The 19,707-nt window shown below is 45.7% G+C and overlaps 1 protein-coding gene across 1 annotated transcript; it reads left to right on the top strand.

Moving 5' to 3' along the window:
- The first annotated feature begins 1,469 nt into the window (after positions 1–1,469).
- Positions 1,470–18,392, top strand: LOC140185317 (E3 ubiquitin-protein ligase TRIM39-like). Its single transcript, XM_072238713.1, has 4 exons — positions 1,470–1,895; positions 7,437–7,459; positions 7,547–7,665; positions 17,754–18,392. Exons 1-4 carry the CDS (start codon positions 1,485–1,487, stop codon positions 18,305–18,307), a joined length of 1,107 nt encoding a protein of 368 aa, XP_072094814.1. The 5' UTR covers positions 1,470–1,484; the 3' UTR covers positions 18,308–18,392.
- Positions 18,393–19,707: the final 1,315 nt, after the last annotated feature.

Raw genomic sequence — 19,707 nt, 5'->3', positions numbered from 1 at the left:
CATTTCATGAACCCACCACAATTGTGTCAACAAAACCCTACCCTGCACATCACCTTAAAACTGAACCCCTCTCAGCGTAAATGCATGCCACCTAGTCTGTGATATTTCAATCCTGGGACAATAAAAACAAGTATATATTGTATCTTTGTCTCTGCTGGAAGATCGTCAACTCGGTGAAAGACTGCCGAAAAGTGTTGGTCTGACATCACATCGAGATGTCCGTAGAGCAGGTGTTCCCACCCTGGGATCCACGGTTAGTGACATTGATCCATGGCATAACAAATGCTGGGAACCGCTGTCGTACAGGAATTCTGCCGACTGGCACATTCTCGGCTGCAGGGACACCATTGAGCTCTAGGGTTCCTTTGCCACTGGACAGGGAGGGGCCCGGTTGGCTGAGGAAGCTTCTCAATTATTGTTGCAGTAAACCACCCCAGGGGGCCACATGAGCGACAACAGTCCTATCGGTTTTAACGAATGTAAAATGGCACTTAATACCCCACTAACAACGAATGTAAATTCATTGGGTGAAGGCATTGTACGGTTTACCCTTTTGAATATCCATATGGGCATTAGTCACCATAATAATATTCATCTTCTGGGCTGAGTGAGGGAGACCAGGTCCTCCACTGGATGCGTTTAGTCACGAAGTTTCTCACACGAAGGGCTGTTGAGATCAGGACGTCACCGAAAAAATACTGTTTTGCTCCCTGTGACGTAGAATGTCCGGTCCTGTGTTTTTTTTTCCTGCAGCCACAGGTCGGTCATCACCACTGCATCTGTCTCCTCACAGAACAATATCGTCTCCTCATCCCCAGTTTCATGGCATGAACCAATTTAATAGTTGCTTTCAATATTTGCCACCGTTTTGCACCAAAGTCTTACTCTCTTTAGATCTGGAGAGAGAAAAAAAATAAAAACGAGCTGCTGGAATTACTCATCGGGTCAGGCATTTCGGGTTGAGACAGTCCAGATGAAGGATCTCGACCCAGAAAGTCTATTGTACATTCCTCTCCGCAGATGCTGCCTGTCCCGCTCAGCTCCTCCAGCATCACGTTTTTTTTACTCGAGATTCCAGCACCTGCAGACTCTTGTACCTCTCTTTTCAGAACTTGTCCCTTTCAGTCCTGCCTCAGACTGAACCAGGCTCTTCCCTCTGGCTTCACTTCTGTTCCGCTTCTTCATTAGCCCATCACGCCTACTGGGGCACAGGCCAACAGCAGTTCGCCAGTGTTCCCTGAAGTATCTGTCGCACTGTGATTACTAGCCCCATGCCGACCATCCTCCTTTTGCAGCCGGGCTTGGGCAATCCATGGCCAAGTGTTCATTTCCGACCAGTTTATGTGTTTCCGATCCCACCCTGGTGTGGAAATCACAGGCAGTAACGTAATGTTCATTTGCTGAGTCTGCAGCGCCTGTAGTGGACAATCGCGGTACTGCAGGGGATCGGCGGCGTTCTGAATCAGGAAGTGCCAGGAGTTAACATGGCTTCGAAAGAACAGGTCGAGAGTTTGAGCGAGGAGGCAATTTGTCCCATCTGCCTGGATTTCTTCACAGATCCGGTGTCGCTGGAGTGCGCGCACAACTTCTGTCGCTCTTGTATCACACAGTATTGGGAAAAGGAGGAGAGAAACTCCTGCCCGGAGTGTAGAGAGGAGATTGCTGACCGCACCCTCAGGGCCAGTCGGGCCTCAGCAAATCTGGTTGAAAAAATTCAAAATTTAAACCTGAATCCGAAAGGGAAGGAAGGTAAACTTCACTGCGAGGAACATGAGGAAGAACTGAAGCTGTTCTGTGAAACGGACAAGACACTGATCTGTCTGATCTGTAGAGATGCGCAGGAACACCGAGAGCACCGCTTCCTGCCGATTAAAGAAGCTGTTAAAATCTACAAGGTAAAACTAACCTGAATTTGATACTCACCCCATCGTCATTATCCACGGCACGAGCCTCCGTAAACAACACATCATTCCCCCACCTTTCGCCATCTCCAATGGGATTCTATCACCAAGCACATCCCACCGCCATGTCACTTCCACAACTCTCCGCTCTCCGTCGAGATCGCTCTCTACGAAACTCTCTTATCCACTCGCTCCTCCCCACTGATCTCCCTCCTGACACCGATACCTGTAAACGGGACAGGTGATACACCTGACTCCCACACCTCCTCCCTCGTCACCATTCAGGGGCCCAAACAGACCGAATTCCTCCCTTTACTTCCATGGCCAATTGTCCTCTCGTGTTAGTTTCCTCCTTCTTCAGCTCTTTGCCTCTTCCACCTGTCCCCTCTCAGCTTCTTACTTCATCACCCTCACCCAGGTTCTCCCTCACGTTGTCTCACCCGTCACCTGTCAGCTGGTTCTCATCCCCAACCTTTTTACTCTGGCTTCTGCCCCATTCCTTCCCAGTCCGAATGAAGGGTCACATCCCGAAACACCGACTGTTTCTTTGCCCTGCATACAGTGGCTTGCAAAAGTTTGGGCACTCCTGGTCAAAACTTCTGTTCCTGTGAATAGCTAAGCGAGTAAAAATGAACAGATTTCCAAAAGGCATGAAGTTAAAGATGACACATTTCTTTAAAATTTTAAGCAAGAAATGTTTTTATTTCCATTTTTTACAGTTTCAAAATAACAAAAAAGGAAAAGGGCTCGAAGCAAAAGTTTGGGCACCCTGCATGGTCAGTACTTAGTAATACCCCCTTTGGCAAGTATCACAGCTTGTAAACACTTTCTGTAGCCAGCTGAGTCTGTCATTTCATGTTTGGTTGATTTTTGCACATTCTACCTTGCAAAAGGCTTCAAGTTCTGTGAGATTCTTGGGCCATCTTGCATGCACTGCTCTTTTGAGGTCTATCCACAGATTCTTGATGATGTTTTGGTCGAGGGACTGTGAGGGCCATGGCAAAATCTTCAGCTTGCGCCTCTTGAGGTAGTCCATTGTGGATTTTGAGGTGCGTTTAGGTTCATTATCCTGTTGTAGAAGCCATCCTCTTTTCAGCTTTTTTACAGACGGTGTGACATTTGCTTCCAGTATTTGCTGGTATTTAATTAAATTCATTTTTCCCTCTACCAGTAAATGTTCCCCAAACCACTGGCTGCAACACAAGCCCAAAACATGATCGGTCCACCCCCGTGCTGAACAGTTGGAGAGGGATTCTTTTCATGAAATCCTGCACCCTCTTTTGCTCCAAACATACCTTTGCTCATTGTGGCCAGAAAGTTCTATTTGAAGAGTTCAAAGAACATCCAAACAAACCTGATGCATTTTGGAAACAAGTCCTGTGGACTGATGAAGTTAAATTAGTACTTTTAGGCCGCAATGTTATTGTTATTTTGAAACTGCAAAATATGGAAATAAAAAAAAACATTTTTTGCTTAGAACATTAAAGAAATCTGTCATCTTTAACTTTATGCATTTTGGAAATCAGTTCATCTTTTAATCGATTAGCTATTCTCAGTAAAAGAAATTTTGACCGGGGTGCCCAAACTTTTGCATGCCACTGTAGATGCTGAGTTCCTCTGGCATTTTGTGTGCGGTAGTCGGGTTTGATCCCCTGTTTCTTTTGTTCTACCTTTTTTTTTTCTATTTCTTCCGCTCTCTGACTTCCAGGATCAGCTAAAATCTTCCTTAGACTCTCTCACTAAAAAGAAATCAGACTTCCAGGAAAAGGAGCAGCAACAGAAAGAGAAGAATTCCAGAGTCCGGATGAGGCTTCCTGAGCGGATTTTCTGATATTACTGTATACTTTTGCTCCCTTTAATGCAGAATAGCAGAGTATCGCAGCTCTAGTGATTTGGGTACAATCCTGACCTCTGGTACTGTCTGTGTGGAGTTTGCATGCTCTTCCTGTGACCACGACAGTTTCAGACACATCCCAAGGACATGCTGGATGAATGGTTAATTACAATTAACCCTGTGAAGGTGGGGGAGATTGTATGTGAATCAGGTGGGAGTTAATAGGTCAATGAGGGAGGTTTCAGGAAAACGTGAGGGAATGGGGTTGACGGGAATGATTCAGAAGCATGAATTTTAATGGACCGAATGGTCACCTTAACGTCATCAGGAAATACAGACAGCAATATAGTAAATTAATCTTCACCTTTCATTCGATAGGAACAGTCACAAAGCGTTCAGACCCACATCACGTCTCAGTTTGCAGAACTGCGCCAGATTATCACTGAGAAAGAGCAGAGTTTACTCAGGGATCTCAGGGAGGAAGAGGAGAGGATTCTAAATCGAATGGAGAAAAATATTCGAGAGATTCAAGAGAATATCGGGTTGATTCAGGAGGAAATCTCAAAGTTAAAGGAACAGATGGATCGTTAGATTCTGGACTAGTTCCTGAGGATTGGAGGGTAGCTAATGTAACTCCACTTTTTAAAAAAGGAGGGAGAGAGAAACCAGGCAATTATAGACCGGTTAGCCTAACGTCGGTGGTGGGGAAACTGCTGGAGTCAGTTATCAAAGATGTGATAACAGCACATTTGGAAAGTGGTGAAATGATCGGACAAAGTCAGCATGGATTTGTGAAAGGAAAATCATGTCTGACGAATCTCATAGAATTTTTTGAGGATGTAACTAGTAGAGTGGATAGGGGAGAACCAGTGGATGTGATATATTTGGATTTTCAGAAGACTTTTGACAAGGTCCCACACAGGAGATTAGTGTGCAAACTTAAAGCACACGGTATTGGGGGTAAGATATTGGTGTGGGTGGAGAGTTGGTTAGCAGACAGGAAGCACAGAGTGGGAATAAACGGGACCTTTTCAGAATGGCAGGCGGTGACTAGTGGGGTACCGCAAGGCTCAGTGCTGGGACCTCAGTTGTTTACAATATATATTAATGACTTGGATGAGGGAATTAAATGCAGCATCTCCAAGTTTGCGGATGACACGAAGCTGGGTGGCAGTGTTAGCTGTGAGGAGAATGCTAAGAGGATGCAGGGTGACTTGGATAGGTTGGGTGAGTGGGCAAATTCATGGCAGATGCAATTTAATGTGGATAAATGGGAAGTTATCCACTTTGGTGGCAAAAATAGGAAAACAGATTATTATCTAAATGGTGGCCGATTAGGAGAAGGGGAGGTGCAACGTGACCTGGGTGTCATTATACACCAGTCATTGAAAGTGGGCATGCAGGTACAGCAGGCGGTGAAAAAGGCGAATGGTATACTGGCATTTATAGCGAGAGGATTTGAGTACAGGAGCAGGGAGGTACTACTGCAGTCGTACAAGGCCTTGGTGAGACCGCCCCTGGAGTATTGTGTGCAGTTTTGGTCCCCTAATCTGAGGAAAGACATCCTTGCCATAGAGGGAGTACAGAGAAGGTTCACCAGATTGATTCCTGGGATGGCAGGACTTTCATATGAAGAAAGAATTGATGAACTGGGCTTGTACTCGTTGGAATTTAGAAGATTGAGGGGGGATCTGATTGAAACGTATAAGATCCTAAAGGGATTGGACAGGTTAGATGCAGGAAGATTGTTCCCGATGTTGGGGAAGTCCAGAACGAGGGGTCACAGTTTGAGGATAGAGGGGAAGCCTTTTAGGACCGAGATTAGGAAAAACTTCTTCACACAGAGAGTGGTGAATCTGTGGAATTCTCTGCCACAGGAAACAGTTGAGGCCAGTTCATTGGCTATATTTAAGAGGGAGTTCGATATGGCCCTTGTGGCTACGGGGGTCAGGGGGTATGGAGGGAAGGCTGGGGCGGGGTTCTGAGTTGGATGATCAGCCATGATCATAATAAATGGCGGTGCAGGCTCGAGGGGCCGAATGGCCTACTCCTGCACCTATTTTCTATGTTTCTATGTAAAAAGACAGTGTGATATTTCTCAAGGTGAGGGATTATATTTCAATTTGTTCCTGTCAAAGAGCACGAAATGAACAGTGGTATATTTGAAATAAACGCAGCACAGTGGCCAGTTCTAACAAATCAATTGCCGCTGCAGGCAACCTCACACAGATTGTTATACTTGAATGACACACCCTCCAATCACTCCAATGATGATGTTCCAAAATGTCTAAGATATGTATTCAATCCTCTATTAGCAACGTACAATTTGGAAGCAATGAATCTTAAGCATTATAAATCGTAAGTTAAGCTGCAACGTATCGTTCAACAAAGATATGACATCCGTCCGTCCCCAACTCAAAACTTTTGAGAACAAAGTTCGAATATGTAACTTATTCGGTTCGCTTTTCCCACGCCCCCACTCACATGACGTGTTACCATAATAAACACGTAACACAGAATACACTGCAGACAGAAAACAGGTGCATTGCTCCTACACACAGCATTTACAAATGGCAGTAAACTGTTTCTCACCAGACAATTGATGAAACTATTCAGAGTTGTTGCTGTCCCAGAACTGGACTTCCACAACTTCTGTACATCCCAGGACAGAATGTAATCTACTCTGAAAATAACACAGAGTTACAGACTGTGTCCTTAATTACCTGTTAAATATCCTCTAAATCTCCCATTAACACACAGTTCCAATCACAGGCTGTGAGTGTGTCTGGTGCGGTGGGTGTGAGGGTCTCTCTGTCAATCACTGAGAACAAAGAATGTGACCCACACATCAGACTTATCCTCCATACCCAGTTTCCATCAGATTAGGGAAACATTCACTGTTTCTTTACTTTCTGAGATAAACTTCATACGGAATAATATCCCATTCTCCATCATAAACAGACCATTCGGTCCATCTTCTCCTATCTGTTTCCCTGCTAAACAAACCTCCTCCCACCTACTCACCACACCCAGCAACAGTGCCCCGAACTCCCTGGTCCCTCGTGTTTATCCAGTTTCCCCATGACATTCAATCTCTGCTGTTCCACTTCAAACACTCCTGTGGCAGTGAGTTCCACATCCTCTTCACTAAATTTCTTATGGGATTTATTAAGATCCATCTGGAATTTCATCTGCTTATAAATAGATATACTTTCTCCTGCCCATAAATAGATATACTTTCTCCACATGACACGATCAAATCCATCACTGATCTTCAATTGCTCCATCTTATCACCCTGACGTCTTATCCAGATGAAAATGCGCAACCCGTCCTGTCTTTCCTGTAAGTTTCATCCTCTCAGTAATGATCTAATTTTCAGAAACCTTTCCTGTAATTTAACCCTTGGTTCTGTATTGTCTGTGTGTGTGAGTGACTGCAGGAGTGGGAATTTTCAACCCCTGGTTCTGTATTGTCTGTGTGTGTGAGTGACTGCAGGGGTGGGAATTTTCAACCCCTGGTTCTGTATTGTCTGTGTGTGTGAGTGACTGCAGGAGTGGGAATTTTCAACCCCTGGTTCTGTATTGTCTGTTTGTGTGAGTAACTGCAGGGGTGGGAATTTTCAACACCTTGTAATGGTTTGGATGAAATTCAGGATGTCGATAGTCTCTGTCTATTCAGATTTGTGTTTTATTTATTTCAGGAGGAAGCTCATCGGAACAGGAGGTAGGACATGCTCTTTACTGAAACCCTGTATGGATTTGTGAAATAGTTCAGAATAGCAGTTTATCACCATCAGTTTATTAATTACAGGATTAATGATGATGTCCCGGAATTGTCAGTGACAGATGAGGCCCTACCGGTTGAAAAATTTGATCACATCTATTTGCTGAACACAGTGCTGAGAGAAACACTTGATGGCATTAATCGAGGTAAAACTTACAAAGATTCATTTCTTCTTGTTTGTGAGATCACAATTAATTTCAAATTTGAGGCAAAGATTGCTGTAATATTAGGTTAAAGTGGAACTGAAGTCTATTCCATATCAACCCCACCGACCGGGGGGGGGGGGCGTCACTGTCACATGGTCAGCTGGAGATGTCAGACCCCTGAACACACCAGCACAGAGCCACAATACAACCAATACACGGGACTGGCCGATGAACCACTGTGTCCCGATCCCAGGCACATTGCACTAACATGTCAAGACATGAGTTTGAATCCTACCACAGGAGCTGGGAAATTAATGCTGACTTGATGATATTGTAGGGAATAAAAGCGGGCATCAGTGTGGTCACCGGGGTTGTCAGAAAAATACACAAGTCCTTCGTGCTCTGTGAGTGCAGACTCTGATTGACGCAGGTCTCCCTCCTTCTGGATTGGCAACTCTCACTGTTGTTCGAGGGAAAAGAGGGGAGTGGTAGTGATTGGGGACTCAGTCGGGGAACAGGCAGGAGAATCTGTGGATGTGAGTGGGACACCCGAATGGTATGTTGCCTCCTAGTTGCCAGAATCAGGGATGCCTCGGATCGTGTCTACATCATTTTAGTGGGGGTGGTCATATATATCGGTATATTTTGGGACCAATGACATTGGAAGTAAAAACAAAGAGGTCCTGAAAATAGAATTTGGAGAGCTTGGTAGAAAGCTCAGAAGCAGTACCTTCAGGTTTATAATTTCTGGACTGCTGCCTGTGCGACGTGCTGGTGAGGGTAGGAGCAGGATAATTTGGCAGATTAAAGCATGCCTGAGAAGCTGGTGCAGGGGGCAGGGCTTCAGGTTTTTGGATCATTGGGATCTTTTCTGGTGGAGAAATGACCTGCTCAAAAGGGATGGGTTGCACCTGGACCCGAGGGAGAACAATATTCTCACAGGGAGGTTTGATAGAGCTGTTGGGGAGGGTTTAAACTAATTTGTTGGGGGGGGGGGTGGTTAGGAACGAGTGAAGGGATAGGACTGATGGTAAAAATGCAAAGATAGTGTGCAGTCAGACTGTCAGATGGGGCAGCCAGATACGAGGACAAAACTGCAGCCAGCTGGGTGAGTATCAGTGCATTAGGGATGCAGAATGAAAAAGGATAGGAAATACAGTACCCAAAGTGTTATATCTCAATGCATGGAGTGTGAGAAATAGGGTGGATGATCTTGTTGCTCGATTACAGATTGTCAGGTATGATGTTGTGGCCATCAGGGAATCATGGCTGAAGGATGGTTGTAGTTGGGAGATGAATGTCCAAGGTTACACATTGTATCAGTGGTATAGGAAGGTAGGCAGAGGGGGTGATATGGGTCTCCTGGTAAATCAATAGAAAGATGTAACATAGAATTGGAAGATGTTGATTCCTTGTGGGTTGAGTGAAGGAACTGCAAGAGTAAAAATGACACTGATGACAGACATATACAGGATCCCAACAGTAGCTGGATGTGGACCACAGATTACAACTGGAAATAGAGAAGGCCAATGAAACAGACAATGTTACAATAGTCATGGGAGAATTCAACAAGCAGGTCAATTGGGAAAATTAGATTGATAATGGATCTCAAGAGAGTGAATTTGTTGAATGCCATTTGATAACTTTTTAGTGCAGTTTGTCGTTGAGCCAACTTGGGGAACAGCTCTACTGGATTGGATGTTGTGTATTGAACTGGAGATGATATCTTAGGAAAAAAACCTGAGGAGGCCATGCTCACAACATGACTGAGTTCAACTTGAGATTTGATAAGGAAAAAAGTAAAGTCTGACGTTGTAGTATTCCAGAGGAGTAAAAGAAATTACAGTGGTCTGAAAGAGGAGTTGGCCAAAGTAAAATGGAGGGAGATGTTGTCTGGGATGACAGCAGAGCAGAAATGATGTCAGATTCTGGGAAAATGAGGAAGGTGAAGGATAGATATATTCGAAAAATAAATAAATACTCAAATGGCAAAATAGTACAATCGTGGCTGATAAGGGAAGACAAGCTAATGTAAATGCCAAAGCGTGGGCATACAACAAAGTGAAAATTAATAGGAAGACAGCGAATTGGGAGGCTTTTAAATACTTACAGAGAGGAACTGAAAAAAAATTATTGGGAGGGGAAAAATGAAATATGGAATTGAATTGAATTGACTTTACTACTTACATCCTTTCTATAAACAAGCAGGAAAAATCTTCCGTCTAAATGTGCAGTTTATAGTAATTGATGATAAATAATATGTATAACATTCTAGTCAATATAACATAGAAATACAGTTGTCTCAGCACGAGTTAATCAGTCTGATAGCCTGGTGGAAGAAGCTGTCCCCGGACCCTGTTGGTTCTGGCTTTTATGCTGCGGAACCAGTTCCTGTATGGTAGCGACTGGTACAGTTTGTTGTTGGGGTGACTTGGGTCTCCAATGATCCTTCAGGCCCTTTTTACACACCTGTCTTTATAAAACAAGTAAGCAAACAATATCAAGCAACACACATCAAAGTTGCTGGCGAACGCAGCAGGTCAAACAAACAAACAATATCAAATTGATTTTCAAGTATTGCGAAAAAATAAAATAGAGATGAGAGTGGATGTAGGACCACTAGAAAATGAGGCTGGATATATAATAACAGGAGACAAAGAGATGACAGACGAACTAAATGAGTATTTTCATCAGTCTTCACTGTGGAAGACACTGGCACTGTGTCAGGTGTTGAAGCGTGCGAGGGAAGAGAAGTGAGTACAGTTACTGTTACAAGGGAGAAGGTGCTCAAAAAGGGACATGAGTCACTCAGACCAGATGAACTGCACCCTAGTGTTCTGAAAGAGGTAGCGGTAGAGATTGTGGAGGCATTTGAAATGATCTTTCAAAAATCATTGGGCTCTGGTGCGGTGTCAGAGGACTGGAAATTACAAATGTCACCCAACTCTTAGTCATGAGGAAGGCAGCAGAAATGAAGTTATAGACCAGTTAGCCTCACCTCTGTGGGTGGGAAGACATTAGTGTCAATTGTTAAGTATGAGGTTATGGAATACTTGGTGATACTGGACAAGATAGGACACGTTGGCGTATAATAAGATTGGTGGAGGGGCCGGTAGTGTTGAGAAAACAGGTAGGCTGCGGAAGGACTTGGATGAGGAGACTGGGCAAGAAAGTGGCAAATGATACACAATGCTGGGAAATTCATGGTCATGCACAATATGCAGATTATTTAAAATGGGGAGACAATTCAAAAATCTGAGATGCAGATGGGTGTGGGAGTGTTTCTGCAGAGCACCCTGAAGGTTAACTTGCAGGTAGAGTCAGTTGTGAGGAAGGTAAATGCAATGTTAGCATTCAGTTCAAGGAGTTTAGCATACAGGAGCAGGGATGCGATGCTGAGGGTTTATAAGGCAATGGTGAGGCATTACCTTGAGTATTGTGAACAGTTTTGGGCTCCTCATCTGAGAAAGGATGTGCTGGCATCGTAGAGGGTCCAGAGGAGGTTCACAAGGATGATTCCAGGAATGAAAGGGTTATCATACGAGGAATGTTTGATGGTTCTGGGTCTGTACTTGCGGGAATTTAGAAAGATGATGGGGGATCTCACTGAAACCTTTTTAATGTTGGAAGGCCAAGACAGAGTAGATGTGGGAAGGATGTTTCTCATGGTGGGGGAGTCTGGGACAAGAGGGCACAGCCTCAAGATACAGGGGTGTCTTATTTAAAAACAGAGACGCAGAGAAATTTCTTTAGCCAGAGGGTGGTGAATTTGCAGAACTTGTTACCACAGGCAGCCGTGGAGGCCAGGTCGTTGGGCATATTTAAGGCCGAGCTTGACAGGTTCTAGATTGCACACAGTATCAGAGGTTGTGGCGAGAAGGCCGGGGAGTGGGGCTGAGGAGGAGATGAAAAGGATCAGCCATGATTGAATGGTGGAGCAGTCACAGTGGGCCAAATGGCCAAATTCTGCTCCTATATCTTATGAGCTTATGGTTATCAGACCACAACATTGAAGCATTGTGAGAATGAGCCCAGACAACGCAACCAGCATTGACATCATTCAGGATTTCATCTCAGGAGAAGCACACACAGCATAACCAGACTGGCAAAACAGCCCGACACACACATACACAGGAAGGATTGGCAGATTGTAGTCAGAGACGCAGCAATGTACGTTGATATTTCCTTCAGTAATCTAGAAACTATTCTCTTCAGACACGGTAATTTATTTATTTAAACAACTCACACATGTCACACATTGGCAGCACACACCAGACATGTGATGACACGCTGTGCCATACAAATATTTCAATGTGCACACTCTCCTTCGATGTGTACACACAAACACACTGATATTTACCACAAACACACACACACACACACACACACACACATAATATCTGAGTGTGACACATGGTCAAAGAAATATGCCCACGTCCCGACTTAGGAGTGAAATCTGCCGTCCTTACCCAGTCTGTTCTGTGCACTGAGCTGCCCCCTGATGCGACGTCACATCAACAGTTCACAGACAGACTCAAGGGTGAGATTCCTCAGGAGGATGATCTGGGAGGGTTTGAACCCACGAACCACTTCATACATCTGCAAGACCAAGATGCCTTCTTGAGCACGTCCCCCTTGTGTGTGTTTGTCCAATATCGCTCTGACCACTTCCTATCTATGTACCTGTGTAAGTTCATCTTAAAATATTTTAATTTTACCTGTTTCTACAGCATCTGACAGCAAATTCCATCTGCCCACCCACCTGTCTGTGGGAATGTTGCCTCACAGATCCCTCATAAAAACTTCCCCTCTCACTTTCAATCTGAGCCCTCTGGTTCTGTACTCCCATTTCTCAGAAAAAGACTCACTTTATCTCAGCCCGTTGTGAATGTATTTACCTCGATAAGGGATCAACAATCAACATTCTACACTACAGCGAAATAGCCCAAGCTTAAACACTCTCTACTTTTAATCCAAACCCCCCCAGTCCCGGTAACATCCTCCTGAACCTTCCTGTCCAGTGTAATGACATCCTACACGGGTTGACTCTGTGGTTAAGAAGGCGTACGGTGCACTGGCCTTCATCAATCGTGGGATTGAGTTTAAGAGCCGAGAGGTAATGTTGCACGTATATAAGACCCTGGTCAGTCCACTTGGAGTACTGTGCTCAATTCTGGTCACCTCACTACAACTACAGGAAGGACGTGGAAACCAATAGAAAGGGTGCAGAGGAGATTTACAAGGATGTTGCCTGTTTTTTTTTTGGAGGGGGGTATGCCTTATGAGAATAGGTTGAGTGAACTCGGCCTTTTCTCCTTGGAACGACGGAGGATGAGAGGTGACCTGACGGAGATGTACAAGATAATGAGAGGCATTGATCGTGTGGACGGTCAGAGGCTTTTTCCCAGGGCTGAAATGGCTAGCATGAGAGGGCATAGTTTGAAGGTGCTTGGAAGGAGATACAGAGATGTCGGAGGTATGATTTTTATGCAGAGAATGGTGAGTGCGCGGAACGGGCTGCTGGTGGTGGTGCTGCAGGTGGAAACGACAGGGTCTTTTAAGAGACTCATGAATGGCTACATGGAGCTTATAAAAATAGAGGACCATGGGTAAGGCCTAGGTAGTTCTAAGGTAGGGACATGTTCAACACAGCTTTGTGGGCCGAAGGGCCTGTATTGTGTTCTATGTTTTCTGTGTTTCTATGTTTCACTATATTCGGGGAAGTGGACATGCAGACAATACCCGAACTGTGGTCTATCATTGATATCATAGATCTTGCTTAAGCTCATGTGGACAGTGTCGAATATGCTGATGAATACAGGACTGAAGGTGTTATATTTGAATGCTCCAGCATACGGAATAAGGTAGATGATGTTGTAGCACAGGTAGAGATTGGCAGGTATAACGTTGTTGGCGTCACTGAGTTGCGGCTGAAAGGAGATGCTGGTTGAAGTCCAACATCCAAGGATACACCTTGTATTCAAAGGACAGGCAGGTAGGCAGAGGGGATGGGGAGGCTCTGTTGTAAAAAATGAAATAAAATCCTTAGAGAGAGGTGACAAAGGATGGGAAGATGTTGAGTCATTGTGGGTAGAGTTAAGAAACTACAAGGGTAAAAAGACCCTGATGGTAATTATATACAGCCCTCTAAATAGTAGCCAGGATCGAAATGGGATACAAATTACACTAGGAAATGGAAAAAAAATGCAATGTGACAGTCGGAATGGGGGATTTCAACAAGGAGGTAGATTGGGAAGATCATGTTGGTGCTGCATCCCAAGAGAGGGAATTTGTAGAAAGTCCCCAAGATGGCTTTTTTGAACTGCTTGTGGTTGAGCCCAATGGGAGAAAGGCAATTCTAGAGTGGGATTTGTATAGTGAACTAGATATGATTTGGGAGACTAAGGGAAAAGAATCTTTAGGAAGCAGTGATCATAAAATGATAGAATTCACCCTGGAGTTTGAGAGGGAGATAAAGTCAGATGTATCGGTATTAGAGTGGAGTAAAGTTAGTTACAGAGGCATGAGGGAAGAGCTGACCAAAGTAGATTGGGAGGGGACGCCAGCAGGGATGATTGCAGAACAACAAAGACTGGAATTTCTGGGGGCAATTTGGATAGATAAATCCCAAAGACGGAGGAGTATTATCCACAGAGGATGAGGTAACTTTGTTTAACAAGGGAAGTCAAAGACAGCATAAAAGTGAAAGAGAGGGCATACAATAGAGCAAAAATTAGCAGGATGTTGAAGTATTGAGGAGATTTTGATAATCAACAGAAAGCAATTACAAAGCCCGAAGGAGAGAAAATGAGATATGAGGGAAAGCTTGCCTACAATACTCAAGAGGACACAAAACTCTAAAGAGTAAAAGAGAGACAAGAGTGGATATTGGACCCCAAGAAAATGACACTGGAGAGGAGACATGTGACAAAGGACATTGTCGAAGTGCGTATTTAATATTTTGTGCCAATCCTCACTGTGGAAGATACCAGCTGTGTGTCAGAAATGTGAGAGTGTCTGGGGACAGAATTGAGTGTTGTTGATGTTACTGAGGAGAAAGTGCGTGGGAAGATTGATGGTCTGAGGGTACCTGGACCAGATGGACTACACCCCAGTGTTCGGAAAGTTAGCTGAAGAGAATATGGGGGCATTTATAATGATCTTTCAGGGATCACTAGATAATTGGATATTCAAGACAAATGAAAATTGCACAGGTCACTTCACTCTTTAAGAAGGCAGAGCAGCTGAGGAAAGAAAATTACAGGTGAGTTAGTCTGGATGTGGTGTGCTTGGAAAGATGCTGGAGTCCAGTATTAATGGAACTGCTTTTGGGTACATGGAGGCACATGATAAAATAGGGCAAAGACAGCGTGTCTTCCCTGAAGGGGAAATCTTACCCGACAAATCTGCTGGAATTCTTCGAGGAACACAAAGCCAAGATAGACAAAGAATGATTTGGATGACAGAATTGTTGCCTTTGTGGCCAAGTTTGCAGATGAGATGAAGTTAGGTGAAGGGGAAGGTAGTGGTGCAGAAGCTCAGAGTCTGGGGAAGGACAGAGACAGATTCGAAAATGGACAAAGATGTGATAGATGGATTATCGAGTAGCGAAGTCGTGCATGCAATTTGGCAGGCGGAATAAAGGCATAGACGATTTTGTAAACAGTGAGAAAATTCAAAAATCAGAGGTGCAGAATGGACTTGGGTGTCCTTGTGCAGGATTCCCTTATGTTTAATTGCAGTTTGAGTCAGTGTTAAGCTCAGCAAGCTCAACGTTAGCATTCATTTCGAGAGGATTCGAATAGGATGTCATTCTGAGTGTTTATAAGGCATTGGTCAGACCACACGGAGTATTGTGAGCAGTTTTGGGTCCCTTATATCGGAAAAGATGTGCTGGCATTAGAGAGGATCCAGGAGGTTCACCAGAATGATTTTGGGAATAAAAGAGTTAACATATGAGGAGTGTTTGATGGTTCTGGGCCTGTACTCATGGGAGTTCAGAAGAATGGCTGATTTATATCCCTCTCAACTCTACTCTCCCGCCTCCTCCCCATTAACATTTGACACCCTGACTAATCAAGAAGTTTACATATCAACTTCTGCTTTAAAAATCAAACATGAGAAAATCTGCAGATGCTGGTAATCCAAGCAACACAGGTCCTGATGAAGGGTCTTGGCCTGATCTCACTGACACCTACCTGGAGAGAGTGGATGTCGGAAGGATGTTTCCTATAGCGGCTGGGTCGAGAACACAAGGCACAGCCTTCGACTAGAGGGTGTCGATTTAGAACAGAGATGAGGAGGAATTTCTTCAGCCACAGGACAGTGAATCTGCCACAGGCAGCTGTGGAGGCAAATAATTAAGTATATTTAAAGTAGAGCAAAAAACACAAAATGCTGGGGGAACTCAGCAGGTCAGGAAGCATCGATGGAAAAGAGTAAACAGTCAACAGTTCAGACTGAAACACTTCATCAGGACATGTGTTGCTTAAGGGTCCCTGAAAATTCCTCCCCTTTCCTCTTGAGGGGCTGCGAGTGATGGGGTTGTGGGAAAGGGGACAAAGGGATCCTCATCTCCACCTTTGTCCCACTCCAGCTTCTCGTTACGTCTACACACACAGTTCACCCACAGGCTTTCCACCCCTCTCCCACCTGGTTCTGGTTCAATCTGCCGTTTATCTCTCCGCTGCTGTTTCCCATTATCACCTCCTTTACTGTCTCGAACCTTCACACTCCCCCACTCCACACTTCACACTCACAAATGAATGTTAACATTGGATGAAGGGCCTGTTCCTGTGCTGTACTGTTCTATGTTCTCTGTTCCCTGTTCAGAAGAAAGAGAGGAGATCTCAGGGAAACTAAAAATTCTTCTGGGGTCAACAGGCAGGATACAGGGAGGATGTTTCCCTGTCTGAGGAGTCAAGGGTCAGGGGTCACTGTCTGTTTGAAATTCCCAGCACCCGAAGGGAGAGGGGGGTTTGGGGGTTCTTATCCATTCAGTTCACAGAACCATCGCCGTACAGCATAGAAATGTGCCCTTCGACCCATCACATCTGTGCTGACCTATTTACCCATCTACATTCATCGCATTGGCCAGCATTAGGTCAGTCTCCTTCTGTGCCTTGCCTATTGAAGTGTCTGTCCAAGTGTCTCTTAAACACAGAGGACAGGAGGCCTGTGACCTGCAGAGGTCAGTGCTGGGGCCGGGGTTGTTTGTCATTCCTATTAATGATTTGGATGATAATGTCGGTGACATAGTTAGTAGGTTTGTTAATGGCACTAAAATTCATGGTACAATGGACAGGGAAGAGGGTTATCTCTGTTTACACCGGGTCTTGATCAACTGTAGAGATGGGGACAGGGAGAATGTTTTAAAACACATCCTGGCAGGGCCGTGGATAAGAAAAGGTGAAAAGAATAATGGGCAAATGGGACTAGCTCACTAGAGCAAGTTGGTCAGCACAAACGAGTTGGGCCGATGGGCCTCCGTGACCTCCAGTTTAAATCTATTCACCCACCTCTTTCCCATCTTAATCCACCCCTTTCCCGCACTCGTTTGCTGTCTATTTCTATCCTTGAGGGAAGATGTCGACCTGAACCGTAGACTGTCCATCTCTCTCCACACCTCCTGCCTGACCCGCTCGGTTCCTCCAGCATTTTGTGTCTGTTTGATCGGGAAATCTCTGCTCTCCGTCCAGCGGAAAACCCTTGGGGAGATATTCGTTGTCCATCCGCTTTTGTTCGGTCAAACCTCGGGAAAGGTTCGTGTCGGCCACCCGACTGCGCCTGAGGCCTAGCGGCCTTTCCCCGATCCCCGGGGCGGCGCTGCCCGAGTCTCCCCCCGCGATCCCCGGGGCCGCGCTGCCCGAGTCTCCTCCTGTCCCCGGGGCCGCGCTGCCCGAGTCTCCCCCCGATCCCCGGGGCCGCGCTGCCCGAGTCTCCCCCCGATCCCCGGGGTCGCGCTGCCCGAATCCCCCCCCGATCCCCGGGGCCGCGCTGCCCGAGTCTCCCCCCGATCCCCGGGGCCGCGCTGCCCGAGTCTCCCCCCGATCCCCGGGGACTCTCTAATTCTCTGCTTCTCCCCCCAGTCTCTGTCACCCTGGATGTGGAAACGGCGAATCCGTGTCTCGAGGTGTCTGAGGATCGGAAGAGTGTGAGACGGACCCGGACCTGGAGGGATCTCCCTGACATCGGGAAGAGATTCACATTCTGGCCTTCTGTGCTGGGATCGGAGGGATTCACATCGGGGAGACATTACTGGGAGGTGGAGGTGACGGGGAATCGGTTCTGGTGTCTGGGAGTCGCCGCAGAGTCTGTGGAGAGGGAGGGAGGGGACAGACTGAGTCCGGAGACCGGATTCTGGGTCATCGGGCGGGTTGGTGACGTGTTATATCGGGATTGTGACGTGTTCGGCTATCTCCCCTCCCCTGAGTCCCGTCTCCCTGCCGGTTCCATCCCCGGGAGGGTGGGAGTTTATCTCAGTTACCAGTCCGGGACAGTTTCATTTTACAACGCGGAGACCAAGTCCCATCTCCACACCTTCACTGGGAATAAATTCACGGGGAAACTTTATCCTTTCTTCTGGCCTCGGGATGAAAACCAGTGGCTGAGAATCTGCTCCGGTTCCGCTCCGGCTCTGTAAACGGGTCGGGTCCCGGGACCGGCGTCAGGAGTAAAGTGTCTGTAAATATAAATGTGCGGAGAGTGAAATAAACACGAGATGAGAATTATCGATCCGTCAATTTTAACTCGTTCACCGCATCCAACAACAGAACAGAAACACCGCAGATTCAGCAGCAGCCGCGGGCGGCGGGTCCTGAGCTCCCCCGGGTCCTAAAGTCCACCCGCACCTGGACAGGTTAAATAGGACAAGTGGGGCGGTGCTGACAGGAAAAGACAGTGAAAACTGATGCAAAGTGTTTATTAAGTTCATCTGCCATTTCTTTATCCCCATCACTACCTCACCAGCATCATTTTCCAATTGTCCAATATCAACTCTCATCTCCCTTTCACTCTTCATGTAACTGAAAACTAAACTTTTAGTATCCTGATTTATATTATTGGCTAGTTTGCCCTCATATTTCATCTTTAACATTCTTATGGCTTTTTTCGTTGCCTTTTGTTGGATTTTATGGGCATTTCAATAATCCAACATCCTGCTCACCTTTTCTACCTTATACAGAACATAGCATAGTACACCACAGTACAGGCCCTTCAGCCCACAATGTTGTGCTGACCCTCAAACCCTGCATCCCATATAAACCGCCACCTTAAATACCTCCATATACCTGTCTAGTCGTCTCTTAAACTCCACGAGTGTATCTGCTACCATCACTGACTCAGGCAGTGCATTCCACGCACCAACCACTCTCCGAGTAAAAAATCTTCCTCTAATATCCCCCTTGAACTTCCCATCCCTTACCTTAAAGCCATGTCCTCTTGTATTGAGCAGTGGTGCCCTGGGGAAGAGGCACTGGCTATCCACTCTATCAATTCCCCTTATTACCTTGTACACCTCTATCATGTCTCCTCTCATCCTCCTTCTCTCAAAAGAGTAAAGCCCTAGCTCCCTTAATCTCTGATCATAATGCATACTTTCTAAACCAGGCAGCATCCTGGTAAATCTCCACTATACCCTTTCCAATGCTTCCACATCCGTCCTATAGTGAGGCGACCAGAACTGGACACAGTACTCCAAGTGTGGCCTAACCAGAGTTTTATAGAGCTGCATCATTACATCGCGACTTTTAAACTCTATCCCTCGTCTTATGAAAGCTAACACCCCATAAGCTTTCCTAACTACCCTATCCACCTGTGAGGCAACTTTCAGTGACCTGTGGACATGAACCCCCAAATCCCTCTGCGCCTCCACACCACCCAGTATCCTGCCATTATATGCCATTTCCTTTGGTAATACATAGTCCTGAACTTCCCTTGTCAGCCACCAATTCCTAACCCTGCCATTTGAGAGATTCTTCTGTCGGACATGTCTCTCCTGCGCCTTGTAAACTATTCCCAGATACGAAAGCCACCTCTGTTCAG

Source organism: Mobula birostris, chromosome 20 (assembly GCF_030028105.1).
Source record: "Mobula birostris isolate sMobBir1 chromosome 20, sMobBir1.hap1, whole genome shotgun sequence".
Lineage (NCBI taxonomy): Eukaryota > Metazoa > Chordata > Chondrichthyes > Myliobatiformes > Myliobatidae > Mobula > Mobula birostris.
This window is presented reverse-complemented; position numbering and strand designations above follow the sequence as displayed.

Coding starts and splice junctions, on each gene's coding strand:
- LOC140185317 (XM_072238713.1), top strand. CDS start 1,485: ATGGCTTCGAAAGAACAGGTCGAGAGTTTGAGCGAGGAGGCAATTTGT. Junction 1,896..7,436: donor AAGCTGTTAAAATCTACAAG/GTAAAACTAACC, acceptor TATTTATTTCAG/GAGGAAGCTCATCGGAACAG. Junction 7,666..17,753: donor ACTTGATGGCATTAATCGAG/GTAAAACTTACA, acceptor TTCTCCCCCCAG/TCTCTGTCACCCTGGATGTG.